The 17,868-nt window shown below is 43.6% G+C and overlaps 1 protein-coding gene across 1 annotated transcript in view; it reads right to left on the bottom strand.

Moving 5' to 3' along the window:
- Positions 1-390: 390 nt before the first annotated feature.
- myom3 (myomesin 3) overlaps positions 391-17,868 on the bottom strand; it is a gene marked incomplete at its 3' end in the record, with an annotated part of 150,681 nt that continues 133,203 nt past the window's right edge. Inside the window, exons 34-39 of the mRNA XM_083661503.1 lie at positions 4,356-4,499; positions 3,767-3,930; positions 3,175-3,211; positions 1,543-1,565; positions 1,363-1,418; positions 391-660 (exon numbers count right to left, since the gene is read on the bottom strand). Coding sequence (XP_083517629.1) covers positions 391-660; positions 1,363-1,418; positions 1,543-1,565; positions 3,175-3,211; positions 3,767-3,930; positions 4,356-4,499 — 694 coding nt within the window. The remainder of the gene's footprint in view (positions 661-1,362; positions 1,419-1,542; positions 1,566-3,174; positions 3,212-3,766; positions 3,931-4,355; positions 4,500-17,868) is intronic.

Raw genomic sequence — 17,868 nt, 5'->3', positions numbered from 1 at the left:
CATACAGGCTCTAGGAACGCCCACAATAGACGCTGGGTTAGCCTGGGGGCGGGGTCAGGGTGGGGTAAATTCCCCCGTTCTATCCATTCAGCAAAGTTAGAATTTAGCTGATAGCCCAGCCCAGGCAGACACGATCGGGGATTTAACCACCGCAGTAAACGCACATCTGAGCAGACGTCTTGTGTTCTGCTCTAGAACCCCCAAACCTGTAGTTTAGAGCCGCAGCACCGTCTTTTGGTGAGTCAGCCCATGAGATATATGGGCGGTTTTACCCCACTCGCGCGCCAGCCGTTTAACATTTTGTGGGCGTTCCCAGACATGCGGACTGTCTCTATGGAGAAAAGGAATGGGGAATTCACTACTGTTGAGCTCTCTAGTTCCTGCTGTTTTTTAACCCATCTCCACAGCGTGTGCAGGAGGCTTAGCCCCATGCTTGTACACGCCCACGGTCACATTGACCGTCTGAGAGCCGTACTTGTTGCGCACGAAGATGCAGTATTTCCCGGAGTCTGCCGTGGAGATGTTGTTGACATTGAGCGTGCTGCATCTCTCCTCCTTGGCGATGTTGAACGGACCCTTGTTGGTGAGCTCTCTGTCGTTCCTGAGCCAGAAGGCCTCTGGTGCCGGATCGCCGTCGAAGAAGCACGTCAGGCACAGAGACTGAGGTAGATGAGGAGGAGGAGTCAGTGGCATACGCAACTAGGGCTGGGTTAAAAAAAACGATTTTCAGATTTTTTATCGATTTTTATTTTAATCCTTTGATATCGATTCATATGTCCAGAGATCGATTGTTTTTATTCATTTTTTTTTTTTTTTTTTTTTTATAAACATAGGCTATAATATTATGCTGTGTGTGGTAGTTGAAACATAGTTTCAAGTTGACGTTTATTTATGTTTGTAGTTGAAACAAAAACATAAATACTGTAGGTTACATAAATGGAAATGTTTGATCATTAATATCTACTTTTAGAAATGATATAGGCTGAAATCAAATCACTGTGCATAATTGTGAAAGTGTCTTTATTGACAGATGAAAAGGCTGTTATTTACCCTTTGTCACCACGTGGTGAGTAAATATATGTGTAACTAAAACCAATAAAATTGACAACCGGTCCGCAACTTTCCCCCCCCATGTATCTACTTGGCGCAAAAAAAGGTTGGGAACCCCTGTGTTACATAACTGGACAATCATGTAATTCAGGTTACAGCTCAAAAAACATGTTTTGGTATCACTAACCAAATTGATATTGAAATTAATCGAATCGGAATCTAATCGAATCGGGATTAATCGATATACGCAACAACAGACAAGAAGCAGTACTGCTGTGGCATCTGTGACATTTCCCAATGACAGTGTCGTACCTTGCCCTCCATGATGGCCACCACATCGGGGAGCCCCTTTGTCACTCTGGCCTGATCTGAAATAATAAGGACAAGATGGACTCTGTGGACGTCTCTCTGTGGACGTCTCTCTGTGGACGTCCACTCTACAATCATTCATTCACTTTAGTGAGCAGAAATAACACATAAGATATTACTCACTTTTCTCAGCAACTGCCACTTGCCTGAGGGATCAAAACAAGGGCTCAAGTTAATAGGACAGTCCACAGTGTCATGTTCCAGTGGTGGAAATGGAGGGGAACGCCTGGGAGTTTCCAGAGTAAACGTTTTTTTTTTTTTTTTTTTTTACCTTTTATTATTTATACAGGGGGAGTCTCACTGAGAGCAATGCTCTCTTTTTCAGGAGTGCCCTGTTCACATTCACACACACATTCACACCTGGAAGCTGACCAGTACAACCACAGTCTGATCTGCTGGCCACTGATCAGCTCCACTGGAGCGGTTGGGGTTAAGGGCCTTGCTCAAGGGCACCTCAGTGGTGGTAATGAGGGAGGAGCAAGCGCTGCCTTTTCACTTTCCCCACCCAGATTTATCCTGCCGGTCCCGGGGATTGAACCGACGACCTTCTGGTCACAAGCTCGCTTCTCTAACCGTTGGGCCACCACTGCCCAGTTGAGCGGGAACGGCGTTCCTCCTCAGGTTCCCCTTTAAAAATGTCTTGCATTGCAGTGGAGAGCAGTGGAGAGCAGAGCAGAGCAGTGGAGAGCAGAGCAGAGCAGTGGAGAGCAGAGCAGTGGAGAGCAGTGGAGAGCAGAGCAGTGGAGAGCAGAGCAGTGGAGAGCAGAGCAGTGGAGAGCAGAGCAGAGCAGTGAAGAGCAGAGCAGTGGAGAGCAGAGCAGTGGAGAGCAGAGCAGTGAAGAGCAGAGCAGAGCAGTGGAGAGCAGAGCAGTGAAGAGCAGAGCAGAGCAGTGGAGAGCAGAGCAGTGGAGAGCAGAGCAGTGGAGAGCAGAGCAGAGCAGTGGAGAGCAGAGCAGTGGAGAGCAGAGCAGTGCAGTGGAGAGCAGAGCAGTGGAGAGCAGTGGAGAGCAGAGCAGTGGAGAGCAGAGCAGTGGAGAGCAGAGCAGTGGAGAGCAGAGCAGTGGAGAGCAGAGCAGAGCAGAGCAGAGCAGAGCAGAGCAGTGGAGAGCAGAGCAGTGGAGAGCAGAGCAGTGGAGAGCAGAGCAGAGCAGAGCAGTGGAGAGCAGAGCAGAGCAGTGGAGAGCAGAGCAGAGCAGTGGAGAGCAGAGCAGTGGAGAGCAGAGCAGAGCAGTGGAGAGCAGAGCAGTGGAGAGCAGACCAGTGGAGAGCAGAGCAGAGCAGAGCAGAGCAGTGGAGAGCAGAGCAGTGGAGAGCAGAGCAGTGGAGAGCAGAGCAGTGGAGAGCAGAGCAGTGGAGAGGGGGCATGAGAAAGGAGCAGAGAATAGTAGGAGAACATGTATTTGGAAGCTGAATAAGCAGCGTCAATATCAAGGTGTCATCAATCTTATTTAAGTAACTTTTGTAATATATTTTTTATGTAGCTGTAATGGTATAATGAGGAGGGGGGGGGAACAGTCAGTCAAGCATTCAGATATGGCAGCGGGAGAGGGGGTTGCGCCGGACCCCCATCGTGCGTAAGTAGGGTTCCCAGAGTAAAACCTGGCCATTTCCACCACTGCATGTCTCACAATCTGTGCTGAATTCTTATACAATAAAAGCATAAGCCTGAAAACAGCCGGTTACCTCTGTCCCCTTACTGTTTTCTGTTTGGGTTAGTGTCAACCACAGCAAAGCATGCTGTGATGCAGCACTTACTTCAACCTCTGGTATTCCAGCAAGGCATCAGCAAAGGCTGTTGACAATCATAATAATTATAGACAAAATCACTACCTGCTGTCATCAAATTTAAATTACATGAATGTAAAAGAAATATTATTCTGGAAGGATGACAATGCAATAAAGCATGAGTAGAGAAGTCGTTAGGGTTGTCCTACAACCCGGGTTTTACGAGTGAGAACGAGGATTCTCACATATGCTGAAGCCCGCCCCCCAGAGATAGAAAGTGTGACTGTTCAGCATGGCTGAATGCGCGCAAAGTGACGAGCCTCAGCTGGTCTGCGCAGGTCGTGTCTCCGACACGTGGGCGGTTGCGAGTGGCTGCGCCAATCGCCGGCTGAGGTTTGCCAGGACGCCTTGAGGGTCGCCTGGGTGGTTTCAAAGGTATTTTTTTAGAGGTAAAAAAGAAAGGCATTCAGTTCAGCGCCCCTTCAGCATATGTGAGAATCCAAGTTTGAAATGAAGTTAAAACTCTGCATGTTTCAGTTCTGGATTTTGACTGCAACCTCCAAAAAGTTGAATTTATTCAAATCAAACCAACTGTCAGTCAGAAATGTCATTTCTCACCCACCTTGTCCAGACAGGTCAAGATAGCGTTTGTGTGTCTCCTTGCCGTCGAACATCTGCAGGGTGTATTTTCCTTTGTCAGCCTCAGTGGGGTTAAAGATCTCAATCCACACCTTCTGCATACTGCTGCCAGGCTTGTTCCGGGCCTCCTGGTCGATTCTCTTCTCCCTGCAGGGAAAGCCGTTACAGTAGTAGTCAGGTATGTGACCTGTATCCAGATACCTTATCTGGATAATGGTCACATTTAAAAACCAGGTGTAAATGGGGTGAAAGAGATCTGGACACAATGTGAGCCAGACTACCTGCAGATGTAGCAGGGCTTAAAATTAACTTTGCAAACTGGGGGGGGATTCCCTGGTACCTTGCAAAGCCACATGTGCTGCGTTGTTTTGGAACATCTTTCTTAACTGCACTAAACAACAGAGCAGTAGTCACGTAGCACCAGTGCCTGAATGACTGCCATGACTGACTCTTTCTATTGGTTGAAAAGATCTTGAACTTGCTTAAAGGAGACTCGTCTCCATTGCTTCCTCCTTTAGGGGGGCGTGGTCAAGCAGTTTGTTGCAGAGGAGAAAGATGGAGACTGGTATTACCTGCTAATTGGGGTGCTAATGAGGCTTGAGCTTGGCCTGGAAGCTGGGCTGCCACTGCGGCCTGCGCTCGGCCTGGAAGCTGGGCTTCCGCTGCGGCCTGGGCTGGGCTTTGTAGCTGGGCTGCTGCTGGAGCCTCCGCTCGGGCTGCAGAGGTGAGGAGAGAGGGATCCAGAATGAACAGCTCAGACAGTCTCACAGAGTGGAATGAAATCTTTGTGTTGAGTGTCTGTCTGCTATTTCAATTTGATTTTACGGATGTCCTTTAATTGGTATCTGGAATGGGTGTGTGGGGCAGGCCCGGCGCTAGGGGCGGGCCTGACCGGGCCGGGCCCCCCCATTCAACAAACTGGCCCCCCCATTCAAAAAAAAAAAAAAAAAAAAAATTTTTTTTTTTTTTTTTTTTTTGCTAAACGTTTTTCCGTTTTTCTGTTTTAAAGTTTAACATGGAATCTGGCTGTCATTAGGCATTGATTAACTGAATGCTATTGCTAACTGTTACTTTGAACATCCATTTGCAATGATTCTGGCTGGATATTAACTATTGTAAATTTGTCACAATGAATGCAATTTGTGCACAATGTGTAAATACACTTAATATTAATTGTTTAGGCCTAATTATTTGTAAAGTCACAACACATTAGAGATGTGTGTAGTTCTTCACAGATTTAGCCTCTTCATTTTGCTCTCAAATGCACCAGGTTGACGAATTTTACTTTAAAATGTACAAAATCTTCTTCCGGGGGAGAATCCCCCCGGACCCCCCTTGGGTAGCTTGGCCCCCCCAAGCTAGTGGCAGGCCCCCTCTGTAACTTGGGTCTGGAGCCGGGCCTGGTGTGGGGTTACTAATTTGTTTTATGTTGACTTTGCTTTGAGTCCCGCCTTGTATTCGATGTCCTTGTTACTTAAGTTACATTACATTATATTACATTACGTCATTTGGCAGACGCTTTTATCCAAAGCGACTTACAATAACACATTTTTGTCAGCAATAGAGCAATCAACTATGGAGCACAGTCTATGAAAACTACAACTTCTGAAGGAACAGTGGAACAAGTTAAGGTTAGTTTAGATTTATTATTATTTATTTATTTTCAGAGAGAGAAAGAAGTTAGATCAAGAAGGGCACAGATGGAGCCTGAAAAGGTGAGTCTTTAGTCTTTTCCGAAAGATCGGCAGTGATTCGGCCGTCCTGACCGAAGGTGGAAGCTCATTCCACCATTGAGGTGCCAGGGACGAGAAGAGTCTCGAACGGGATGAGCGACTTTTGAGCCCCCGTAGCGAAGGAGGGGCGAGGCGACCTGCACTGGTGGAGGAGCGGAGGGAACGGTGAGAGATTTGGAACCTGAACATAGATTGTAAGTACAGAGGAGCTGTCTGGTGTACTGCCCTGTAGGCCAGAACCAGTGTTTTGAATTGAATGCGTGGCGAGATGGGAAGCCAGTGAAGGTCCCGGAAGAGGGGAGTGACATGAGTATTCATAGGTGCATAGGTGCAGTGTGGTCTTTATGTAAGTATACTTTGTATACTTCATACTTTGTTGTACATTACTCTCTGCTGTGTATGTTGTGATCCTTGCATTAGCTTGGTATCTACACAAGCATAGAACATTTAGTTTAGTTTTGCCTGCACACGTTTCAATGGTACAGTTAATGTACTCGTGTGGATGGGGTATGTTTGCGTGGCTGTGGGCGGGGCATGCAGATGTAAGACATGCGCCTTAGCATTGTTTTGTCCTTCTTCTGTATCTTTTGTGTGTGTGTGTGTGTGTGTGTGTGTGTGTGTGTGTGTGTGTGTGTGTGTGTGTGTGTGTGTGTGTGTGTGTGCTCTTTAAATGAATATAAACATTTGATCACAAAAAAACCTGTGTGGAATAAGAGATGAGTTGTGTTGTAGGAAGACCTTTTTTTACATAGTTCCAGTTCAGACTACACTCATCTAATTAAATACACCCAGGACAAGTCTACTGTTAGCTCACACTAGTGAGCTCTTTAGTCTTTTCTCATGCACATCCTTAAAGACCCCAGCAGGTGGTGCTAGTAGTCTGACTTAACAAATCTGCCCTTGTTGTCATGTCAGCAGGATAACACTGCAAAATAGAAACAGTTCTATCCTTTCCACAATTGTACAAAATGTGTTGAAGTAAAGGTCACAAAAACCTCCAATTAAAAAAAAATGACTGAAAAGAATAAAGAAAAGAAAAAAGAGTGACCCAAGATGAGTGAATTCTGGATGTGTAGCAAAACGTTACTAAAACAAAAAGACTATATGCTATTGTTAAGTAACAAAGAAACCATCTTAAATCGGTGGTTCTCAAAAAAACTTTTTCACATCAAGGACCCCTTAGAGATAGTCTGGCAAGCGAGACTAAGGACCCCTCAACTGACACAAATTAGACCATCAACCCCCATTTGATAAGATTTTGTCCCAGGGTCCCCCATCTGATAAGACTTTTTGTTTTAGATGTTTTATTACAGAAAGATTATGAAACTGATGACCAAAATAGTTATACATTCTGCCATTGTGTCACTTGGATGGAATTAGTGAACAGTGTTTCCCACAGGATTTAGAGTTGTTGTGGTGGGGGACCACAGACCCCCTAGGGGGGTGCGGTGGCATGCACCCGCACGAGATTTCATTTTAACATTTGAAAGTAAAATGCATGAATTTGGTGTACTTTGAGAAAGCACTTAAGAGCAACATTAAAAGGCTAGATCTATGAAGAACATGTCATCCTTACTGTGCTGTGGGTTTACAATGACCAACTAAATTTCTCCCTATAGATATATTCTGAATACAGGTCACTTAGTAGAATACTGCTTGTTTAAATACAATGGCCCATCTATACCAAAATCACTTCATGGGGAGAACTCAAAATACAAAGTAACATTTGTTTGGTTCTCCTACAGGTACATTCTTCTGTTATCTCACATCACTAAACCATCTAAATCCTGGAATTTATCAGAAATTGAATTTAGATGAATAACTTCTCTATTTGACTACACATTGTGTGTGTAATTTATTAGCACAAAATAAGACATCAGATCTCTCAAATCACAAGACCGAAAACTAGGCCGGAACATGACCTCTGTGTCCCCCTGATACCCTAAGTCTCCATGAGCCTGTTGCTCAGTCAGCTCAAACCTGTGTTCACTAGTACTGTACGTCACTACAGGAACAACTTTTCAATAGGTCTCAATTAGGGGTGTGCCGAAAAATCGTTTCTTAGATGCATCGCGATGAGACACGTAACGATTCAAATCGATGCAAAATGTTCGATTATCGATTACTTTTCCTGACCACAGAAAGTACCAGACATGGGACCAAGTCACTTTGGTCCAAGTTTCAAGCAAGTCCCAAGTCATTTGGTCCAAGTCTCAAGCAAGTCCCAAGTCATTTTGTTTTTTGCAAGTCAAGTCAAGTCAAGTCACAGGTTATATCAAGTCAAGTCAAGTCGAGTCCTTAGTTAAGGCAAGTCAAGTCCCAAGTCTCAAGTCACTCCCCCCCCTCCCAAGATACTAGTCTTACCTTGCGTTATAAAGAGAAAAGACATGGTACAGTATTAGTAGCCTATCTGTCTAATACTGTAGTGATATTATTGACCAATTCATCTAACCTGTTCAAAAAGTATGACAAATGAATTAATTTGTATTATAATTAAATAAATGAAATCAAACCAAACAAAAGTCAAATAACTGTATGCTTAAATAACTACTAATGTAAGTGCCTTCTCCATGGAAAAGAAATCCAGTGAGAGGAGTGTGACTGACAGCCAGTCATGCAATCATGACAATGCAGTAAGGAGGAGCATGAGTGAGTCATCCAATCATGACGATGCCATTTCCAGCTTGCACTCACACAGGGACGTGCACAGGTAGACCACCAGGTGGTGCCAAAACTGCTGCCTTTTTAACCTCTGACTGTGCCCTTTTTGCAAGACACTTCCAGTGGCCAACATGACTATCTTTCAGAGGCTGTAGCAGACTCATTTATAATAATAATATAATAATAATATACTGATATCATTATGAAACTAGAAGATCAGACCGAATGCATCCATTGGTAACAACCGTCATGCTAACCTGTAAAGTGTTACCTCAGTATTTGGCTTTGTCTGATGATTATATGGTTACTGCTACGTCTGCTGGCTGTACAACAAATTGCTCCTCTGGGATAATAAAGATGTGAACGTTTGAACCTTAAAGCATGTGATATGAAGATGGAGAAGGAAGTCCAAAGGACGACTCCACCGAACCTGATGACGATGTCACCGGCTGTGAACTTCACACCACACAAAGTTTGTTTTTCAAGTTGAACAAATTTGCCATGGAAGTTCAGATGAGAATAAAATTAAATGCTAAGAGATGAAAATATTATGGGTGAAGATGTAACTCAAAAGTAATTGCACCATAGAAATGTTATCTAAATGTAATCAAAAAGTACAAATATGGAGGGGGGTACGGTGGTGCAGTGGTAAGCGCTGTCGCCTCACAGCTCGAAGGTCCTGGGTTCGATTCCCACCTGGGACGTTGTGAACGCTGAAGGAATGCGTGCCCGTCCGCATGTCCTCGAGTGCCCACCGCCCGGGTGGGGTCGTCAAAAGGGCCTTTCTGTGTGGAGTTTGCATGTTCTCCCCGTGCCTCCCGGGGGCCTCCTTCATATAGGAACCCCTCACCAAAACATGTAATATCCTGGTTGCTGATGTGGTTCCTCCTCTGGTCCTTAAGTGCGCCTGTTCAGAGGGAGGGGAACTGGTTGGAATAGTGTGATCCTCCCACGTGCTATGTCCTACCGGTGAAGCTTCCTCTGTCAGGTGAAAAGAAGCGGCTGGCTAACTGCCCATGTCTCGGAGGAAGCATGGAGTCAGTTTCGGCTCTCCCCAGATCAGCAGAGGGTGGAGCAGCAACCAGGATAAATAAATTAAATTAGCACTAATGGGGGATAAAAATGGGATAAAAAAATCGGCTGAAAAAAAAAAAGTACAAATATGGAATCTAAATGGAATCTGAAACTACTACTAACCTACTACTTCACCCTGACATGAGATTAGATACTGTATGAACTCCTTCATGCTGGCTATATGCAAAAATAATAATTAGTATTATTAGTATTAGTATGTTGGTGCTTAAGTTAAGTTATCCTTTATTTATCCCCATGGAGAAATTCATCCTCTGCATTTGACAGATCCTCTACTAGGAACCTTCTTAGAACTAGGAGCAGTGGGCAGCCGCAGTGCAGCGCCCGGGGACCAACTCCAGTTCTTTTGCTGTTGCCTTGGTCAGGGGCACTGACAGGAGTATTAACCCTAACATACATGTCTTTGATGGTGGGAGGAAACCGCAGCACCCGGAGGAAACCCACACAAACATGGGTAGAACATGCAAACTCCACACAGGAAGGACCTGGGACGGAGCGGGGTTCGAACCCTGGACATTCTTGCTGTGAGGCAACAGTGGCAACAAAACCACTGAGCCACCGTGCCATCAGCGTGCTTTCTCTAACAATAGGATCTTGTGATCAGAGATAAGAATCAGATCCTCATATCGTCTGATGTCAACACATTTAATTTATTAGTTTACAATTCACAATTCATTAACTTGCTGACTGACAACTTCCCCACAGTGAACACTGTATGTGACAAATAAGGAGGGTCACTGACTGCATTGTACAACAAGGGTAAGTCTGTTAGCTATGCTTCCTTCATGCTGTCCATGAAAGTGTAAGAAAGAGAGAAAGAGAGAAAGAAAGAGAGAAAGAAAGAAAGAAAGAAAGAAAGAAAGAAAGAAAGAAAGAAAGAAAGAAAGAAAGAAAGAAAGAGAGACAGAGAGAGAGAAAGAGAGAAAGAAAGAGAAAGAAAGAAAGAAAGAAAGAAAGTTAGTTATAGGCAAAATTTTGGCGAGGGAAAAAAATGTGCATTGCCATTTTCAAAGACGTCCCTTGACCTCTCACCTCAAGATATTTGAATGAGAATGGGTTATCATGGGCACTTGCATACCGGATAACTTTACACAGACACTTGAACACATTGAACAAGCTAATATTTAATATTTAAACTGATGAACACAAACAAGTCATCCAAGTCATTACGTCTCAAGTCAAGTCAAGTCCCGAGTCTTTAACTTCCAAGTCCAAGTCAAGTCTCAAGTCATTCAGTTTTTGTCAAGTCGCAAGTGATTGAAACAGGGACTCAAGTCGACTCAAGTCCAAGTCACCAAGTCTCAAGTCCCCATCTCAGAAACAGAGCCGTAGCGCCCGGAACGAAAAAAGCCGGCCGGACAGTTTTAAGGGACGGACTCATAAGACCGACTGTAAACAGAGAAAATGGCGGCGGCAGCTAACGCGCTAGCTGCTCTGACTGACCGTCAGATTCACCCATCTGGGTTAAAATCCACCGTGTGGAGGCAATTCGGGTTTTATGAACATGAAGGCAGAAGGACGATTGACAGAAGCTACTCCGTGTGTAAAGGTCCTTACACATCAAGAGCGATGCGAATATACGGCACGAAATTGCGATGCGAGTTTTGACCCACCTGTCAATCACAGCCACAGATGTGTACACGTCGGAATACCAAGATACCAAGTACCGACGCGAAAGTATTTCACCCAGAAAGCAGTTCCTCAACTGTACGACGAGACCAAAACCGAAGTACTGGAATCCCTGAAGAAAGCATGCAGGGTGGCTCTAACATGTGATGCATGGACTTCAGTCGCAACTCAATCGTATGTCACGGTAACGGCACACTTCACAAGTGACAACGACTGGGAGCTGGTGAGTTATGTCCTCCAGACAAGAGTGATGACTGAGAGCCACACGGGTGCACATACAGCTGAGCTGTTGCTAAAAGTAGCAGCAAAACGTTTGCTTGTTGTGGGATGCTATGCTGCTCACTGGTCATTTGTAAAGGATTTTGTTGGGAAGTCTTTATTTATTATTTATGAATACGCTATTTGTTTTGTATTAAACAAACATGCTAGTACCGAAATCTGTGAAAAAAGCAGAGGATTTTGGTTAAAAGTTTTATTTTCTATTACTGAATAGAATAAACAGAATAAGCTATTTTTGTATTAATCCTGCCAGTACAGAAATCTGTGAAAACAGCAGAATAAGCTATTTGTTTTTTATATTAATCCTAAATCTGTGAAAACAGCAGAGAATTTTGGTTAAAAGAAAAGAAGTCTTATTTCTAAAGGCACTTTATTTAAAATAATCTCACCTGTAATTTGTTGTGAATAACAGCAGCTTTTTGTTGTGGGAAATGTTTTGGATGTATTGTTTGGTCTGATTGATCTAAATAAAAGATAATGGAGGTAAATTTGTTTGTTTACTTTAATTAATGGATACTGACAAAGAAATCCTGTATGGGGAAAATATACTGACAAAGAAATCCTGTATGGGGAAAAAGATGCATCGAAAATCGTGATTAATCGTAATAATCGTAATAATCGATTAGTCATCGAATCGTAGCACCCTGAATCGTAACCGAACCGAATCGTGAGGTGCCTAAGGTGGCACAACCCTAGTCTCAATGACCTGACATGAACACAAGCTGAACATCAACCATTTTCTTTGATGCTCATCAACATTGAATTAAAGAAGTAGTAACTCACCAGGGCTCGACATTAACGGCTGCCCGGTTGCCCCGGGCAACCAAAAAAAACATGGGGCAACCATTTCTTGGTCTTTGGTTGCCCCAGGGGCAACCACGATTTAACATGCAACAAAATATGTACAGCAGCAAACAGCAAAATATACACCAAATAAATGTTTTAATACTTGTTGTGAGTGACATATATGTGACATTTTATTGCTGTTACAATCGAAACGATGTTACTAATTAACAGTCGGAACCTACGTGATGCATGCTGCACGTGCGGTATGTTTAACGAGTACTGACTCGGACAGGTGGGGCTGCTCGCACACAATCACAGCGGCTGCAAGACGCAAGAAGAACCGCGTCCGCCCGCAGCCCCGCACAGAAACAAAGGACGAGGAAATTGTCATTGAGGTGAAATACCCGTGCGTCTTTGAACGGGACGGAAAACGAATGCTATACTGCAAAGCATGTAGCCTACAACAAGCGCTTAGGTCTCATATGCTCGCATCGGCGAGTGTCCGCACGGAAAAGTGAGTCAAATCAGCAGACGCGCCCCTCCACAAGGCTCCTGTGCAGACGGTTTTCGCCTGGCCGTGCACACCCCGAATTGTGTAACTACGTGGACGCGGCTGGGCGGTCAAAGTGGAGTTTTCAAGACTCCAGCTCACTTCCGCGAGCAGAAACCCACACAGTGTATAAACGCTCCACACGTTTCCTCGTCAAGATTCAGTGTCTCTCATTTCCGTGCGACAGTCCAAACTTCAAGCATAATTCCAGCATAACGCTATACTGCAAAGCATGTAGCCTACAACAAGCCTACAACATACACCTCGACCAGGACATCCTTCAAAAACGTTTTACCACCGCGTATATGTGCTGAGGAATGATTTGCATCCCTGGCCTGTCAGCCTCTCATACGGGGTGAGAGAGAGAGGGAGTGCAGGGCCGCTTCTGGGCCTTTTGGGGCCCTATGCAACATCAGAGTGGGGGCCCCAAACCACTGTCATCATAGTATCCCTGAATGAACATGAGGAGGGCAGGCCCGGCGTTAGGGGCGGGCCTGACCGGGCCGGGCCCCCCCATTCAACAAACTGGCCCCCCCATTAAAAAAAAAAAACGTTTTTCCGTTTTTCTGTTTTAAAGTTTAACATGGAATCTGGCTGTCATTAGGCATTGATTAACTCAATGCTATTGCTAACTGTTACTTTGAACATCCATTTGCAATGATTCTGGCTGGATATTAACTATTGTAAATGTGTCACAATGAATGCAATTTGTGCACAATGTGTAAATACACTTAATATTAATTGTTTAGGCCTAATTATTTGTAAAGTCACAACACATTAGAGATGTGTGTAGTTCTTCACAGATTTTGCCTCTTCATTTTGCTCTCAAATGCACCAGGTTGACGAATTTTACTTTAAAATGTACAAAATCTTCTTCCGGGGGAGAATCCCCCCGGACCCCCCTTGGGTAGCTTGGCCCCCCCAAGCTAGGGGCAGGCCCCCTCTGTAACTTGGGTCTGGAGCCGGGCCTGGAGGAGGGTAGGCTACTTAATTATCAATAACGCTTTTAATTAATAAATTAAGCACAATATGAACAATAACTGTTAAAAAATATATGAAAATGAAAGTTCACAAATATTAGTTAAATCCTTTCAGTGCAAATGCATTATAAAAACAAAAAATAAGATTTGTTTAGAAAACGAAATGACACAAATTTATTATTATTATTATCATTATTACTACTACACCCGGTGCGCACACTGAATAGGCCTATTATACTATATACTATAGACTATTATACTTACTTTTCTGTCACATCGTCATTATTAAGCCGGCTTATGACTGCATAGTATCTTAATTACTCAAAATATAAGGCGACTAAAATTGGGCAACCATATTTTTATTCGGGCAACCAAAAGCTCTTGCCAGGTTGCCCCTCCGGCAACCACTTTTAAAAGTTAACGTCGAGCCCTGCTCACTGCTCCAGGCTCTTTTAGTCAGAGCTGCAGAAACAAGTTTTTATGCCTGTGTAGTAAGATGAGTAAGTGCACTCACACGGTGTATATGACTCCAACTAGCGGTGGGCGATATGGCAAAAATATCATATCACAATTTTTTCAGGCAGGATCACGATCCACAATCTTATCACGATTCTTTTTCATATTGGTTTTTAAGACTATTTTGCAAGTTCCTGAACAGTACAAGTACAACCAAACTAATTTCAGGGTTCGTATGGCCATGAGAAACCTAGACAAGTCATGGAAATTTAAAATACAATTTATTTTATAAATATTTTCATGTCGTTCATTTACGCCGAGTTTCCAATAATTCATATGCTAAAAAATAATGTTCACAAGCATGCAAACACTCCTATCTATCTATCTATCTATCTATCTATCTATCTATCTATCTATCTATCTATCTATCTATCTCTTGGTTCACTGTTATTTTTACAGTAGGGTTGGGCGATGGGACGAATATCTATAGCTATCTGCGATTGAGTTGCGTGATTGCCATTTGTCAATTTGCTAATTTAATGGAGAGAGAGAGAGACTGACAGACAGAGAGAGAGCGTGGGGACAGAGCAGAGACATGCGGCTCAGCACACACACACACACACACACACACACACACACACACACACACTACTTTTTAACGTCCCCGCGATGACGGGAGGTCCTTCGTGTCAAGGCAAGCCCTGGTTAAGTGTGTGTGTGTGTGTGTGTGTGTGTGTGTGTGTGTGTGTGTGTGTGTGTGTGTGTGTGTGTGTCTCTGTGTGTGTCTCTCTCAAACTAACTGCCCCTCCATGTTGTCCCCATGCTGCTGCACTTTGCAAAGTGAAAAGGGGGAGGGGAGGAAAACTTGGGAAGCTCTTTCAGACATAGAAATGCAACTGATAGAATGTGCACTGCATGTTGCGCATTGACTGTATATAGTCTATGTAGCGCGATTCTACGATCTGTCTGGAAAGGCAGATCGTGGAGCCATTCTGATCGTCAACGATCTAAGATCGTCATATCGCCCACCCCTAACTCCAACATATTTACATTACATCATGTACTTTTTCATTCAAATAAATATAAATAAATATAAACCCCTTAGAAAATGGGGTACAAGAAAGTGTGCAATTCTCTTTTAAACTAAATTAAATTAAATAAAAACAAAACATAAACCCAACACTATATTAAACTCAAGTTTGATGCAGAGAAATAAATAATACAAAAACAATAGAAAATGAGTCAAAATAAAGTGTGCAATTCTCCTTTAAAATAAATAAATAAAATTAAATAACAAAAATAACAAAGCGTTTAATGTTATTTTGAGCTATGGTTAAGTCGGTGTTTCAGGCTTGTTTTGATGCCCTTTGATGTGTAACGTTAGTGAACAGTGGCTGGCTGATATTAGGGCTGCCACTAACGATTATTTTGATAGTCGACTAGTCACCGATTATTTTAACGATTAGTCGACTAATCAGATCATATCGCACAATTACTCAATCGCTCTGATTTAGCTATCATCAGCTTCTAAATTTAGCTTCAAGTTGTTTTAAGCATGTGCCAAATAAAAATAAAGACAATTAAGATGATAATTCACTCAAAAATAATATTTTCATGAACTTTAAAGTTTAGAGCATGTAGCAGCATTATTTATTTCTGGCATCAATGTACTTGCATGTAATAAATGTAATATAGTGCAAATTGCAAAACTGCAAAATAGTACACATTGAAATTGAAAACATATAGTGCAGATATGTACTATCCATTGAATGAATAATGCAAAATAAAATTAGGGCACTACTAAGTGGAATGGAAATGGAACCAAAAACTATTCACTGCAACCAAAATATCAACAAAAATAAATTGTTTCAGTCTTCTCAGGCATCAAACACATTTTTAAATGTCGTAAGTAAAGTGCAAACTGCGGAGTAAAATGAGGTTTCCAGTATTCCCGTCAGCAACACATGAGCTTAACTTTGCTATGAGATGACAACGTTACAGCAGGCTTTTAACGTTAATATCGTTAGCCAATAGCTAACGTTAGCAGCTAACGTTGCGGTTGCCAGTGAGCTAACAAGCTAATTAACCTTCATCTGCATTCGCCACAACGTGCTTCCTTTTGAGATGCTCGCGCATCATACTCGTTCTGCCATGATAAGCGAGTTCAGCTTATTTAGCAGATTTTGCACTTCACATTATTGTGGGTGAAATGCTCCCACACTTTGGACGTAGTATGAGGACGGCTAGACATTTTTTCTGTGGAGAAGCACTGGGAGCTGCTTGTTGTTTTTCCGGTCACGGTGATGTCACGTTTTCCCCGGATGATGGGTACTGCGCATGTGCATCAAAGACAGGACGGAGACGCCTGGATGCCAAGCCAGCCAGTGAGGCCATCGCAGGCAGCAGCTTCGCGGAAACAAAACAAACGTTTTTTTCTTTTTTTCAGCTCCAAAAAAAACATGCGATTACGTCGACTACCAAATTCGTCGGCGACGATTTAAATCGTCGACGTAGTCGCGACTAGGCGACTAATCGTGGCAGCCTTAGCTGATATTAGCGGTCATTAACCTGGTTACACACGGGAGTTACGCTACGGGGAGAAGGGGAGCCACTAGCCTGGCGGCCTCTCCCCAGGCAAGACTGCGGCTTCACTAAACCCCGCCTCCGGCCTAGCGGAGCCGACGTTACACGCAAGTACAAGGGCTTCCCCGAGCAGCGGACTTTTTCTCTCTCAAAACAATTGAAACCCGTCATGTTAAGGCTGAGCAAGGAGATCGATTTTATTTCATCAGAGCCGAGGGCAGCAACACAAACGACTGATGGAAATAACAGAACAGAGAATTAGCAACCAAAAAAAAACACCAAAATCTAATCAGTTCATCTTTGAGTCCAAGTCGATATTTGAGGTAAATTTTATGAAATTCCGTCAAGGCTTTCCTGAGATATCGCGTTAACAATCTTGAAAATGGCATTCGAGAGGTCACAGTGACCTTGACCTTTGACCACCAAAATCTAATCAGTTCATCCTTGAGTCCAAGTCGATGTTTGTGGCAAATTTGATGAAATTCCGCCAAGGCATTCCTGGGATATCGCGTTAACAAGCTTGAAAATGGCGTTCGAGAGGTCAGAGTGACCTTGACCTTTGACTTTTGACCACCAAAATCTAATCAGTTCATCCTTGAGTCCAAGTCGATGTTTGTGGCAAATTTGATGAAATTCCGTCAAGGCATTCCTGGGATATCGCGTTAACAAGCTTGAAAATGACGTTTGAGAGGTCAGAGTGACCTTGACCTTTGACTTTTGACCACCAAAATCTAATCAGATCATCCTTGAGTCTAAGTGGATGTTTGAAGCAAATTTGATGAAATTCCGTCAAGGCGTTCCTCAGATATCGCGTTAACGAACATCGTACGTACGAACATCGTATGTACAGTGGTCTGCAGAACTGGGAGGGCCCAACGCTGCGGCGTTGCAGCGGCCTCCCGTGGCCTCCCGTGGCCTGCCGCGGCTTCCCGGAGTATTTTTCTTCACCAGCAGCTGCAGTGCGCAAAAGAGCCGCCAGGTGGCACGTGTGAGCAGTCTCTACAGGCGGAAGTCACCTGTGCGTTCGTTCCAAACATTTCCATCTTTGAAGCACCTCAAAGACAGAGTGACTTGTAACGTTACAATAATTCAAGGTGAGTGAGTTTCAATTCATGTTAAGGTTAATGTTCAAACACCAGCTGTTTGGATATTTCCCAGAAAGCTATAACTTTTTACACATACAGCCATGGGGTGTATATAAACCCCTCGCAAATACTGCATGATATAGTGAAGTGGGGGAAGTTTGACCATAACAACATTGCACGCGGTTTCTTTACCAAAATGCTCTGCATTGCAGATTGAATAATAAAAAAGGCAAACTGGTCAACGTGACGCG

Source organism: Poromitra crassiceps, assembly GCF_964638095.1.
Source record: "Poromitra crassiceps genome assembly, chromosome: 26".
In the NCBI taxonomy this organism is placed as follows: Eukaryota; Metazoa; Chordata; class Actinopteri; order Beryciformes; family Melamphaidae; genus Poromitra; species Poromitra crassiceps.
This window is presented reverse-complemented; position numbering and strand designations above follow the sequence as displayed.